Below are 13699 nucleotides of genomic sequence, written 5' to 3'. Positions count from 1 at the left end.
CATTTAGGATCTTAAAATCATTTAAATCACATTTTATCTAAAAAGATAAACATAAAAATATTATTTCAAGTGTTTGAGTTTTTAGTTCCCTTCAGAATTACAGAGCGTACCTTCACAGCGTTATTAAGCCTGTGGTTAGAGTTAATGTGATGTCAGAGCAAAACATCAGTTTGTTAATAATTAAGTTTAATTTTTTAATAAGAATTAAAATATGCAACAGAAAAACACAGCTTCACATTAAACGTCTAAAGCAAGGAAAAAGACTTTCCTTACTGCCAGCAGCTCCAGGCAAGGTGACCTATCTGGTACACACGCGCACACACACACACACACACACACACACACACCTGCAGAGTTCCACCTGAGCAGGCTGTCTGCAGGCTGTAATGAGCAGCAGAGTGAAACACTAACCGATACCTCACCTTCAGAAAACCTGCAAACTCTCTGTGTGAGTGACGGCTGCTTCAGTTTCAGGTGTGCACACATGAAGGGGAAACCTCACAGATACGGGCTGATCGCTGCGGGGACAAGCGTGCTTGCCGTCGGCCTCTTCATCATGACACAGGAGCGACCTCATGTCTTTATTACCATGTGTGTTCTGGGTGTCACTATGGTCTGTGTGGGGACAGTGTGGAGCCTCTGTCAGTGCTACCCAAAGGTACAGCGAGAGAGAGAGAGAGAGTGTGTGTGTGTGTGTGTGTGTGTGTGTGTGTGTGTGTGAGAGTGAGTGTTTGTGTGTATGTGTGTATGTGTGTATGTGAAAGAGAGCCATAAACACAGAAATTGATTTGTAATGGAGAGAGTGTGTTTGTAGGTCATCCTGGCTCCGGTGGTTCAGGAGGAGAGTCTGGAGGATGGAGTGTGTACTGCAGCCAGAGCCGATAGGTAACACACACACACACACACTCACTCACACACCCACACTCACACACACATACACATCCATATCCACACACACACACACACACACACACACACACACACACACACACACACACACACACACACACACACACACACACACACACACACACACACACACACACACAGTTTCTGAGGAGAGGATGGATGTGAAGTCACACAGACTAAAGCTCTGAGTATGAATGCAGATTTCTTTGAGCTGGTCTGGCAGCAGAGCAGAGGATGGAGAGACAAAGAGGAGGGCTGCCCCTCCCACAGGAACCTTTAATGTTCCTCGGAAGCACTTTGTTTTTTATCAGGCTGGCGGCTGAACAGAGGAAGCTGAGATTTCAGCTCCTGCTTAAGTTAGTGATTACAGGACAGCTCAGCAGACAGAGAGAGACCTGCATGCTCAGCCAAACTCCCCCATATTAATCAAAGAAAACCAGGACTAAACCCTAAAACTAGACTACTACTGTCTCCCCCTTCTTCCCTCTCCTTCCCCATTTTGGTCTTATTCCAGGTGTTCTGGGGCTCCTCCCCCTGTCTGTGGGCAGACGTCGAGCAGCAGACGACTTCTTGAATCCCCTAAGAGTCGGTGTCACAGCTGTCCTACCCTGCACCTGGTCTGAGTAAGACCTCCTGCAACCTAAGACCTCCTCCATCCTGAGACCACCTCCCTCCTGAGACCTCCTCCATTCTGAGACCACCTCCCTCCTGTGACCTCCTCCATTCTGAGACCTCCTCCATCCAGAGACCACCTCCATCCTGTGACCTCCTCCCTCCTGTGACCTCCTCCATCCTGAGACCACCTCCCTCCTGTGACTTCCTCCATTCTGAGACCACCTCCCTCCTGTGACCTCCTCCATTCTGAGACCTCCTCCAGCCAGAGACCACCTCCATCCTGTGACCTCCTCCATCCAGAGACCACCTCCATCCTGTGACCTCCTCCCTCCTGAGACTTCCTACACCCTGAGACCACCTCCCTCCTGTGACCTCCTCCATCCTGAGACCACCTCCCTCCCGAGACCTCCTCCATTCTGAGACTTCCTACACCCTGACAATACCTCCATCCTGAGACTTCCTACACCCTGAGACCACCTCCCTCCAGTGACCATCTCCATTCTGAGACCACCTCCCTCCTGTGACCTCCTCCATCCTGAGACATCCTCCCTCCTGAGACCACCTCCACCCTGAGACCACCTCCCTCCAGAGAGGACAGTCTAATCAGACCCCGTCTTTCTGAGGACAGTGAGGGCTGAGCTCCCTCGTGATGATGTAACATGGTTGTGTTTCATGGTGGCTCCAGATGTTGCCATTGTTCAGTTTGAAGGTTAAACTTCATGAACCTTCATCAGCTGCACATTCAAAATGTTAAAGCCTGTGACTCCCTCACATCTCAAACCTCAGGGTGGTGTTTTTTTAAGAAGTGTAATTATAAGTTTGATAATAAATATGAAGTTAATAACAAAAACACATGACACACAGTTTGTGCATTCCAGTTTATTTTATATCAAATTTCCCCTTTAATCAAACTCTGATGTACAAATTAAAACAGAGCTTCACATGCAGTACAGGATCCTGCAGGAGTCAGCAGGAGTGAATTCAAAAACTGAAGGACAGTAAAAACCCGTACAGAGCCCCACCCTCTCCCCTCTCCCCCCACCCTCCCCCTCCCCCTCCCTCCCCCCCCTCACTTTAAGCCTGACCCTTTCTTCTTCTTTTGGAAGTCGTCGTGGTGATGAGGATGTGATGGGGCGAGGAGAGACTTGGGCTGGATGCTCAGGTAACCATGAATCTTTTGGCACACACCGCATGCATCCATCAGACGGGGGAGGGGAGGGGGTCTAATGACCAAACTACACAGCAAACACATACACATACACACACGCACACTCACACACGCACACGCAGACACACAGCAGTGGAGGGGGGGGGGGGTCAGAGAAGACAGATTTCACTTTCTAACAGGCTGGAGAGTAAGACAGAGGGTGTGTGTGTGTGTGTGTGTGTGTGTGTGTGTGTGTGTGTGTGTGTGTGTGTGTGTGTGTGTGGTCTTCTCGTTGGCTGTGAGAAAGCAGACGAGCATCAACAGAAACATTTAGCATGTTTGCTTCTTTAGGTCCTCGCACTGTAAACATTTACCCATTAAAGCTAATATGCTAAGCTAACTGAGGCTCCTGTCTGCAGAGTGAGAATGAAGCTACGTAGCATCAATCTACAGAGTGACAAGAAGCAGCATTGCACCATCCATCACCTTCTCCTCTCACCTCACCCTTATCCCCCCCGCCCTTTCACCTGACCCCCCCCCCCACCCCCTCACAGAGCCACAGGTACAATCCTGCTCGTCTGTCTCAGACTCATTTCATGATGAGGTGAGGACGCCGTGGCACTCTCCTTCAGTGAGACGGGAAACGGGAGGTTAAGGCACTTCTAGTCTCCCGACGTGGAGGGGTGAGGAGGGGGGCACGCTATGACACTGAGCTACATTTGGGTGGAGCTCCTGTGTGTGTGTGTGTGTGTGTGTGTTTCAGAAGGTACACAACAGCAAACAAAGGCAAAGCAAACAGAAATCAGCTGATGGAGGTAACAGTGAGGCGAGACGACCTGTTCATGAGTGACACATTTATATGAGTTCACATGTTCTATCATAGTGTTTACTCTGTGTGTGTGTGTGTGTGTGTGTGCGTAACCTTGGCACCTAAAGCAAAACTTGCTCATGAACTCCTCCTCTCAGTCGGCACAGCTGGTCTGTGCTCTAAGATCGGCTTCTCTTGCATAAGGCGAGAAACGTTCTCTCTGAGAATCCCTCCATCCAGAGAGAGGAAACAGTGAAGGGAGGAGGTGGAAGAGGAGGAGCAGGATCAGGAAGAGGAGGAGCAAGAGGAGGAGTAGGAGGTGGAAGAAGAGAAGCAGGGGGAGGAGGAAGAGAAGGAGGAGGTGGAGGAAAAGGAGGAGCAGGAGGATGAGGGGGAGGAGGAAGAGGAGGAAGAGGAGGAGCAGGAGCAGGAGCAGCGGGAGGAGGAGAGAGCACTGATGATGGCACTGTTTGTCCCGGATCAGGGTCCAGTTCGGTTCTGGTCTGGCCCTGTGCTAAGTGACCATGGCTACACTGAGGTCTCCAGGGTCAAAGGTCACAGGTGTCTGCATAAATGGCACTGAAATCAAACGTTTAAAAAGCAACAGAAGAAGAAGAAGGCGGGATCACTTGGAGGCTCTAGAGGAAGTAAAGTGTGTCTCACTGGACCCGGGCCGGACTATAAAGTGCATACTAAACCCTGCCCCCTTTGAGTGCGTGTGTGTGTAGGTGTTCCTGTACAGGTGTGAGTTCCTCTAGAGCAGCTAATGTGACCTCTGTCTCTCTCTCTCTCTCTGTGCGGGGCTGTGAGGAGGAGGAGAACTTTAAAATCTGGAGGTGACCCCTGAGGAGCAGGCGTCTGAGTCTGTAAATAAGATTAAAACATGGAGGGCGCCGTCCGGCTCACTGTCACGCTGACTGAAGGAGCTGCTCCTCCATGATCCTCTCTGCCGCTCCTCCATCATCGCCTCGCCGCTCTCACAGGAACTCATTCATGGTTTATTCGTAGCCCCTTTGTTGCCGTGGAGACCCAGAGATTAAGTGTTCTGATTGGTTTGCTGTGAGTCCTAAATGTCCCGACCAATCAGAGGCAGAGTGCAGCCCTTTCTGTCGGCTGCTCAGAGCTGAGCCGCCTCTCCTGCGGAGGGATGCTGCTGATGGGCGGAGCTACGGGTCAACATCTTCCAAGTCGCTCTTCGAGTCCCCGAGCATCATGGGAGACTCAGAGCCCTGGGAGGCGGACAGAAAGAGTGGACAGGTGAGTTTCACAGGTGTGACAGCAGGAGCGGACTTGGAGACGTGGTGAGAGGAGAACAGAGTCAATGACAGATAGCCTCAACACGTTCTCCTCTGAGCCCTGAAGCCAGACTCAGTTGTGGTCAAGGTGTGCTCTACCTGTCTCAGGCTGCGGTCAGCGTTCTCGTTGGCCGGGCTGCCGTCAGAACCGTTACTGCTGCCGGACTGCTCCTTCTCGTTTAACAGCGCCGTGGCATACGCCAGCGTATCCTGCAGACATGAACCACAGGAGAGATGATCAACGAGATTATATTCACTTTGTTTACACTTCAACTTTATTGAAACTTTATTGAAACTCTATTTACACTTTATTTAAACTCTATTTAAACTATATTCTAACTTTATTTAACTTTATGTAAAATTCAACTTTATTCTAACTTTATTAAAACTCTATTCAAAGTTTATTTAACTTTATCTCAACTCTATCCAACTTTATTCACACTTCAACTTTATTTAAACTCTATTCAAACTTTATTTAACTTTATTAAACTGTATTCAAACTTTATTTAACTTTATTTAAACTCTTCAAAAAAAAAGTTTTTTTAACCTTTATGTGTTTGTGTGTACCTCTGTTACTTATTTGTGTGTGTACCTGTGTGTGTGTGCGTACCTTTATGTCTTTGTGTGTACCTGTGTGTTGGTACCTCTGTGTACCTTTATGACTTTGTGTGTACCTTTGTGTGTATGTACCTGTGTGTGCGTGTACCTGTGTGTGTGCACCAGTGCATGTGTGTGTCTGACCTGTGCAGAGATGGTCCTCTGAAAGGTCTTGTTGGTGGAGGTCTCGTTGGAGACGTTGCTCTGTGGAGTCCAGTAATGTTCGGTCATCTGAGAAAGAGACGCAGGAACACAGTGAGCTCAGGGGACTAACAGAACCTCAATAAAGAACCCTTTAAGGTCTCCTCTGGGGTCATGACAATGACAATGGTTGCAAACAATGACCATGAACCAAGAGGGACTGGGAACAAGGAGGAACCATGAACCATGAGGGATCGGGATTCATGTAGGACTGGGAACCATGAGGAACCATGCACAATGAGGATCTGGGAACCTGAGGGACTTGGAACCAGAAGGCACCATGAACCATGAGGGATTGGGATTCATGTAGGACTGTGAACCATGAGGGACTGTGAACTGCCTGTAACCCAGGTTAGCCTCTGCAGCTGTAGGGGGTGTATGAAGGTTGAATACTTTAACCAGTACGTTAGTTATGGGGATGCTAGGGTCAGGGTTAGGTCAGGGTTGGGCCGGGGGTCAGGGTGTGGGTGCGTGTCAGGGTCTTGAATGAGGTAAGAAACCTTTTAAAAGGATGAACCAGGAGAAACCTGCCTTTTTCTGCAGCCACTGAACCGCCCAGCTCCAGTGTCCAGACAGGTCTTTAAAGTAGTCCTTAGCTGGAGTACACCTGCAGCATAAAGAGTATGGAAACATCAGTAACATATCACCTGGTGAGAACTAACACGTCTTCTCTGATCCTGAACATGAACTCACTTCTGAGCCAGAGTCACCAGAAACTTCACGCACTGGTAGCACCGCCTGCTGTCCACGTTGTTGCTCTGATGCATCAGAGCTGAGAGCAAAAACAGGACGTTGGATTATCAGACTTTCAAACACAGAGAGACAGAAGGTGTGACAGACAGACCCTAACCCTTAAACACACTAAGACTGTGACGTACCTAAGAGGCCTTTGTCTGACTCAAAGGCATACTTCAGTCTCTGGGACTGCAGAGGATCCTCCATCACCTGAGGACAAGGATTTCAGTGATGTTAGAAAAGCTGGTTTAAAGGTGAATCAGATTTGAACTAAGCAGGTGATCTGACGTCTTCTCTCACCAGCAGCTCCTGAAGCATCTGAAACACGTTCTTCAGCTCGTGAGGAGGAGCCGTCTCCAGCTGGACCTGTTACAGAAACAATATTAATAACATCGGTCACAGAGCACACTCACAGAGGACGCCTGACGACTCTGACAGGTGTGTGTGTGTGTGTGTGTGTGTGTGTGTGTGTGTGTGAGAAAGTTTTCTACCTTTAGCAGCTGCAGCAAGCCCAGGGAGAAGGGTTCATTACAGAAGGAGACGTAGGTGATCATCTCTATGAGTAGAGACAGAGGGCCGGACAGCTCACGCATCGCAAACATCACCTGGAGAGTGCACACACACACAAACACAAACACAAACACAAGCACAAGCACACACGTGTCAGATGTTTATAATAACAGCAGTGACAACACATGTAGAGATCAGTTCAGGAGTATACCTGAACATGGATTTACTGATATTCAAAATGAAACCGTGCATTTAATGCAGAGTTTGATAATTTGAGGTTTTCTGGCAGGAGTTGGAGGAGACACATCGTAACAGACGGGATAGATAACTTTAACCGAAACCTGTTTTACTTTTACAACCCTTGGTTGATGAAAGGAGAAAGCACAGAGGCTGCAGAGAGGTGCTGGTGCTTTCAGGAGCTCATTAATGCAGCTGTTTTCACTGTGAAGATTGCCTTTGACTTCCGAATCAGAACATCTTAAGGTTTCAGTCAGATCTTAGGTTCTTTGAGGCCTTGTAGAAACCCTGATTGATATTCTGAATAAAGGACAGAAACAATGAACTTACATCAAATCTGAGAAAGAGTCTGTTTGGATGTTACCTCTAAAAGATACGGCTGTCCTTCCGGGGTGAACAGAGAGGTCATGATGTCTGAGTGCAGCGGGAGGAGCGAGGTGGAGGAGGACGGGACGTAGCTCACTCGGATTTTAAACCCTCCTGGAGCTTCAGGTGACAAATGACACATTTGTGGATCAGATTGAGAGCTGGACTGTTCAGAAAGTAAACCAACAATATTTAAAGAGTCTGACCATGTGTCCTCTGGGGGTTCAGCTCGGAGTGCAGCGTGATGAGGGCGAGGGTGCTGTGGAGGTGGAGGAACTCTCGAGCCTGAGCCGGACTCCACCGCCGGTTCTGTAAAAAACACCAAAAACAATCCTCCTGATGTACGGGACATGAACTTATATCCTTCCATTTTAATGAGACATTTGCTGTTTAACTGAAAACCATATTTCTGAATTCATTCTATAAACCACCAATAGCAGCAGTTTCATATTTCAGACCGGACTTCCACCTGTTTGTTTTCACAGACTGTCGGTCAAATAGGAGCACACACATTTAAATGTCTGCAGCAGTGAATCCATCTGTAATAATAATAATAATAATAATAATAATAATAATAATAATAATAATAATAATAATAATAATAATAATAATAATAGTGTATTTTATTTAAAGGTGCCTTTCTTAGCACTAAAGGTCACCGTACAGGGCAGAGTTTAAAAAAACAAAACAAACACCACAACACTAAGAGTCATGAACAAACTGAGTCATCAGGGGCAAAAACAAGAACTCACAATGAACACGCCCTGATCAGGAACATGAGCTGATCAGTTCTAAGAGGATCCCTCTGAGCTAAAACACAGCCTGTTACTAGTTTACCTGGTTATTCTGTCTGTTAGAACCCAACAGGAAGAGTAGCATCCGACGATACGCTGAGTGCTTCAACAACAGCTGACAAGAACCACATCCCTGAGAGAGAGAGAGAGAGAGAGAGGGAGGGAGGGAGGGAGGGAGGGAGGGAGGGAGGGAGGGAGACAATGTCCTGTTTATTTGAATCAGGATGTAAGAAATCTGCATCCAGATGTTGGTCTGTGTTCTTTACCCTCTGAGCAAAGTTACTGAAGAGGCTGAAGTACTGCGCACAGTTCTTCACGTTCTCAGGAACGTCTTTGTCCAGTAAGGACAGCAGGGCGTCCACATAACTGTCCAATCCGGGGTCCCCAAAGTGAAGAGCGTTCTCCAGAGTCTTCTCCAGGATGGATGCCACCACCACCCTCACCTCCCTGACACTGCACTCCAGCAAACAGACCCTGAGGGGGGAGGAGAGAGAGCGACTAATCAGGGTCTGAAGTGAGGACCACAACATACACAACATAAAACCAAGTCTGAATTTAACATGCTACAACACACTACAACATGCTACAATGTGTTTTAACAAGCTGCAAGGTGCTCCAACACCCTATAACATGGTCCAGCACGCTCCAATAAGCTCCAATATGCTATTACACACTACAACAGACTTAAACACGATACAATCCGCTACAACATGCTAAAACCGATTCAACATCCTATAACATGATACAATGTGTTTAACAAGCTGCAAGGCGCTACAACACACTATAACACGCTACAATACGCTATAATACGCTATAATACACTATAATACACTCCAACACGCTAAAACACACTAAAATACACTCCAACGCGCTATAATACACTCCAACGCGCTATAATACACTATAATACACTCCAACGCGCTATAACACACTATAATACACTCCAACACGCTATAACACACTATAATACACTCCAACGCGCTATAACACACTATAATACACTCCAACGCGCTATAACACACTATAATACACTCCAATGCGCTATAACACGCTATAATACACTCCAACACGCTATAACACACTATAATACACTCCAACACGCTATAACACACTATAATACACTCCAACGCGCTATAACACACTATAATACACTCCAACGCACTATAACACACTATAATACACTCCAACACGCTATAACACACTATAATACACTCCAACGCGCTATAACACGCTATAATACACTCCAACACGCTATAACACACTATAATACGCTCCAACGCGCTATAACACACTACAACACCCTAAAACATGCTATAACACACTATAATACGCTCCAACGCGCTATAACACACTACAACACCCTAAAACATGCTATAACATGCTACAACACACTATAATACGCTCCAACGCGCTATAACATGCTATAACAAACGACAACACACTACAACACACTAAAACATGCTCCAACATGCTCCAACACGCTATTACATGCTACATTGCGCTACAACCAGCTACAACCGATTCAACACCTTATAACATGCTCTAACATGCTACAACATGCTATAACATGCTATAACATGCTAAAATACACTATAACACTCTACAACACGCTATAACTCGCTACAACAAGCTATAACACTCTACAACATGCTACTACAAGCTACAATTGATATATTCTGCTACAACATGCTACAACAAACTACAACACACCACAACATGCTATAGTGCGCTCCAACACGCTCCAACACGCATCAACATGCATCAACATGCATCAACATGCATCAACATGCCCTGAGCCTGCTCAGTGTGTGTAACTCAGGGACTCAGTATCAGTTAGGACCTTTTTTTAGGCACTTTTATCCTTCATGTTACAACTATAGAACAGGACAGATCAGATAAGTATCACATCATGAATCATTAGACAATGAATCAATTACCTGGTGATCTCTCGTCCCTCGGGTCCGACCAGGTATTGAACCATCCACTGACATGCCTCGCTACTCTTGGACAGCAGCACCTCCACCGCCGCCATCCACTCCTCTGTGTCCACCCTGCAGGAGAGACGGAGATACAGACATTTGGGAGGGGGGGGGGGACAGGTGAGACCCTGCTGCTGAGAAACACTTCACTCGCATGTGTAATGTTGCAGGTGTGGATGTACCTGAGTTTCTTTTTGGTGTGCAGGTAGGTGTGAAAGAGAAAGTGGACAGCCAGCTGGAGACTCTCTTTGGCCATGGGCTGGTAGTCTGGATGTTTCAGCTTCGTCTGTGAGGGACATCAAACTCATCACTTCTGTCCTGCTCTGCTGAAGCCATTAAACCTGTGTCTGTGCTCTCTGATACACCTTTAAACTCTGCAGGTGACAGCAGGTAAACTGTCTGAATCTGTCTTACTTCTATTGTTTGATATTTGACAGAAACAAAAATCTGAAACACTAATATTTCTCCTCCTCTCTTTTTCTTTGAATAATTACATGCCTATCAAAATCTTTATATGACTGAATCCAGAGTCTGTCTGTCTGTCTGTCTGCCTGCCCTCTCATTGGATTAGAAACTGAAACAGCAGAAGGTCTTACCGCGTTGACGGAGGTGAGGGAGAGGGTGAAGTTGAAGTAGTCGCTGTTGTAGACGTCTCTGTTCCTCATGAACTTCAGATTCTCGTCTCTCACCATCTGAACAGAGACAGAGACAGAGAGAGAGGTCAGACGGTGGCACGGTCCAGCTGTTGAAATCTAAGATGTGTTTCTCACAGAGCTGATGTTACAGAGACGTCACAATGGCGTCTATGATCGTTAACATGATGAGCCTGTGTGATGTCTCTCAGCTCCTTGGCTCTGACCTGGTAGATACTGGCCGGCATCTTCTCCACAAACAGCCCCTTCTTCTCCCCCTTACGGACCAGACGAGCAAGGAGGGTGAGACGGTCGTTATTGGCTCTGGGGGGACGAGGGGAGGACTGAGGGGAGACGTCGGGGGAGGAAGGGGCAGACCTGAAAGAGAAGGGGGAGAGGACGGACCTGATGATAGTTCCTGGACATGTTGAACCCTGACTCCAAACACAACATCAGAAAGTTTGAACATAGAAGCGCAGCAGTCGGTGTGGAAAGGGTTAAATATCCTGCTACTGAAAACTTGTGATACACTGGAGGATGTTTGCTTGTTTGAACAGCCGGGATAAAGACAGGTACGTCCCACCTTTTAAATTTGCAGAAAAGTGAGTTTAATTCACTTTAAAGACCGATACCGCTACTCGATCCTGCTACGTGCTTGTTGGTCCAAACAGCTGATCGGCGTGTATCCGTGCTCATGCAGCGGGAGAACACCAGTCTGCGAAAAAAGGGGTTTCTGACGGCAAACTGAACACTGGTGCATGCATTTGCACCGTGATGAGTTCCTGGACCATATTTTCTTAACTTTGGTGAAATTACACGAAATAGGAGGCCCCGTCGGCAGAGAAAATAGACTAGCTGGGAATTTTCTCATTAAAGGGGAAGAGCTCATCGGCACGCATTGTGGCTAGCAGGAGCAATAGTGTACTGTATCTCATACGACCCCACTTCCAAAAAAACTGAAATATCACTTTAATGTCTGCTTGTACAGAAAGCAGCTCCTGCTCTGTGTTCACTGACCACAGCCAAGAAGACAGAAACAACTCACACCTGACTAAAACACACTTTAGACCCCACCCACTTTACCTGCTCCAAACTGACACACCTATTCATGTTTTCCTCTTCAATGTTTGGATTTACTCCAATGTCCTCTTGTACCAATCATTCAAACAATGATCCTCACATGATCATTAATAATTATTATTATTATAACATGAATAATGATAACAATCACAATGTTAATGATAATACAATTAATGATTATAAATTATTAATAATAGTATCAATAGTATTGTTTGTGATATTATCATCATATATTATACATCTATAATCCTCATAGAGTTATCTTTGCTGGAGACTCACAGTGTGAGGTCCTCGGCCTCCTGTCTCATGATGCTCACTCGGCTCTTCTTCGGCAGCACAGGTGAGTTCAGGTCGCTGATCTTCTGATAGAACAACATGTAGGCGTTCCAGTACCTCCTCCTGACGTCAGGGTAGGGGTTAGCTAAACACGCACACACACACATGCACACAGAAGGTTACTTCTACATGTAACTAACAGCTTGGCTCGTCATGTTCAGCGAGGACCCTGATCATCATGGTAATGGAGTGTGAACAACTGTCTGTGTGTGTCTTGAACGTGACGAAGGCGGGAACTGAACATTTATTTAAGCTCTGCATTGTTTTAATATCTCTTCAGTTTTTCTGTCTTTTTGTTTTCTCCTTAAAAGTAAATCAAAATTATTTCAATTATAAAATCTCAGAGTTAGTGCGAGTGTGTGTGTGTGCGTGTGCTGTGAGAGTCTGTTTCAGACTGTGGCTGTTTGTTCTGACTCACTTCTTGTTCAGTAAGGGAAAATCATCTCCACGTGTTAGAGTCAGCTCGCTCAGAGCTTTAAAGAGCGGCTGTGAGTCCGTGTGGTATGATTTGGTGAGCGGTAGCGGCTGTGAGTCTGTGTGGTATGATTTGGTGAGCAGTAGCAGCTGTGAGTCTGTGTGGTATGATTTGGTGAGCAGTAGCAGCTGTGAGTCTGTGTGGTATGATTTGGTGAGCAGTAGCAGCTGTGAGTCTGTGTGGTATGATTTGGTGAGCAGTAGCAGCTGTGAGTCTGTGTGGTATGATTTGGTGAGCGGTAGCGGCTGTGAGGGAGTCTGTGTGGTATGATTTGGTGAGCAGTAGCAGCTGTGAGTCTGTGTGGTATGATTTGGTGAGCAGTAGCAGCTGTGAGTCTGTGTGGTATGATTTGGTGAGCAGTAGCAGCTGTGAGTCTGTGTGGTATGATTTGGTGAGCGGTAGCAGCTGTGAGTCTGTGTGGTATGATTTGGTGAGCGGTAGCAGCTGTGAGTCCATGTGGTATGATTTGGTGAGCGGTAGCAGCTGTGAGTCTGTGTGGTATGATTTGGTGAGCGGTAGCAGCTGTGAGTCTGTGTGGTATGATCTGGTGAGCGGGAGCATCTTCCTCGTGGTAATGTGTGCAGACGGGGTCAGTGAATGAATGTGATGTTTCAGCCGTCAGAGTTAATGATCGTTTCTTACACTGGTCATAGACTTTGGGTCGGTACTCTCCTCCGAAACACTCGTACTCCAGAGTTTCATCGTTCATGTCAAACTCCTCCACCACGTTGTCGTTAAACTTGTACCAACGTCCTCGAGCGTTACCTCTGAGAGGGAAAGAAAGGAGGAGAGGACAGAGGGAAAGAGGGGAAAGAGAGGAGGAGAGGGGAACATGTCAGATTAAGTTCTGATGAATCAGGAACAAAATGAGCACACATGATGAGGGACGCTCTGGGTCTGTTACATATGAGACAGGTTACAGCAGACTGTTAACACACTGCAGGACAGGTGAGTCAACAGAGTCCACCTGTACGTCTGACAGA

At 46.7% G+C, this 13699-nt stretch overlaps 2 protein-coding genes across 9 annotated transcripts in view; one reads left to right on the top strand and one right to left on the bottom strand.

The window, feature by feature from the left end:
* Positions 1–287: 287 nt before the first annotated feature.
* Positions 288–2352, top strand: bsnd (barttin CLCNK type accessory subunit beta). 2 transcript variants are annotated; one of them, XM_034673576.1, is made up of 4 exons: positions 288–305; positions 469–658; positions 815–885; positions 1424–2352. In XM_034673576.1, exons 2-4 carry the CDS (start codon positions 485–487, stop codon positions 1530–1532), a joined length of 354 nt encoding a protein of 117 aa, XP_034529467.1. In that variant the 5' UTR covers positions 288–305; positions 469–484; the 3' UTR covers positions 1533–2352. The 2 variants fall into 2 exon arrangements, with proteins under 2 accessions (XP_034529467.1, XP_034529460.1); XM_034673569.1 differs by lacking the exon at positions 288–305 and having other exon boundaries at positions 343–658.
* A 1153-nt stretch (positions 2353–3505) lies between these two features.
* usp24 (ubiquitin specific peptidase 24) overlaps positions 3506–13699 on the bottom strand; it is a 40510-nt gene continuing 30316 nt past the window's right edge. For all 7 annotated transcript variants that reach the window (XM_034703472.1, XM_034703478.1, XM_034703484.1 and 4 more), the window contains 18 exons: positions 13359–13483; positions 12185–12326; positions 11053–11203; positions 10790–10885; positions 10376–10479; positions 10152–10265; positions 8481–8688; positions 8258–8347; positions 7627–7729; positions 7419–7540; positions 6799–6912; positions 6608–6673; positions 6451–6517; positions 6266–6344; positions 6104–6179; positions 5516–5602; positions 4874–4984; positions 3506–4708 (listed from right to left, as the gene is read on the bottom strand). In XM_034703472.1, the coding sequence (XP_034559363.1) occupies positions 4646–4708; positions 4874–4984; positions 5516–5602; positions 6104–6179; positions 6266–6344; positions 6451–6517; positions 6608–6673; positions 6799–6912; positions 7419–7540; positions 7627–7729; positions 8258–8347; positions 8481–8688; positions 10152–10265; positions 10376–10479; positions 10790–10885; positions 11053–11203; positions 12185–12326; positions 13359–13483 (1918 nt within the window). In that variant the 3' untranslated portion in view covers positions 3506–4645. The remainder of the gene's footprint in view (positions 4709–4873; positions 4985–5515; positions 5603–6103; positions 6180–6265; positions 6345–6450; positions 6518–6607; positions 6674–6798; positions 6913–7418; positions 7541–7626; positions 7730–8257; positions 8348–8480; positions 8689–10151; positions 10266–10375; positions 10480–10789; positions 10886–11052; positions 11204–12184; positions 12327–13358; positions 13484–13699) is intronic.

Source organism: Notolabrus celidotus, chromosome 2, assembly GCF_009762535.1.
Source record: "Notolabrus celidotus isolate fNotCel1 chromosome 2, fNotCel1.pri, whole genome shotgun sequence".
Taxonomy (NCBI): domain Eukaryota; kingdom Metazoa; phylum Chordata; class Actinopteri; order Labriformes; family Labridae; genus Notolabrus; species Notolabrus celidotus.
This window is presented reverse-complemented; position numbering and strand designations above follow the sequence as displayed.

Excerpts from the sequence above, each read along its gene's own strand:
- bsnd (XM_034673576.1), top strand. The coding sequence starts at position 485 with ATGAAGGGGAAACCTCACAGATACGGGCTGATCGCTGCGGGGACAAGC. Across the intron at positions 659-814 it reads TCTGTCAGTGCTACCCAAAG|GTCATCCTGGCTCCGGTGGT; the intron begins GTACAGCGAGAG and ends GTGTGTTTGTAG. Across the intron at positions 886-1,423 it reads ACTGCAGCCAGAGCCGATAG|GTGTTCTGGGGCTCCTCCCC; the intron begins GTAACACACACA and ends GTCTTATTCCAG.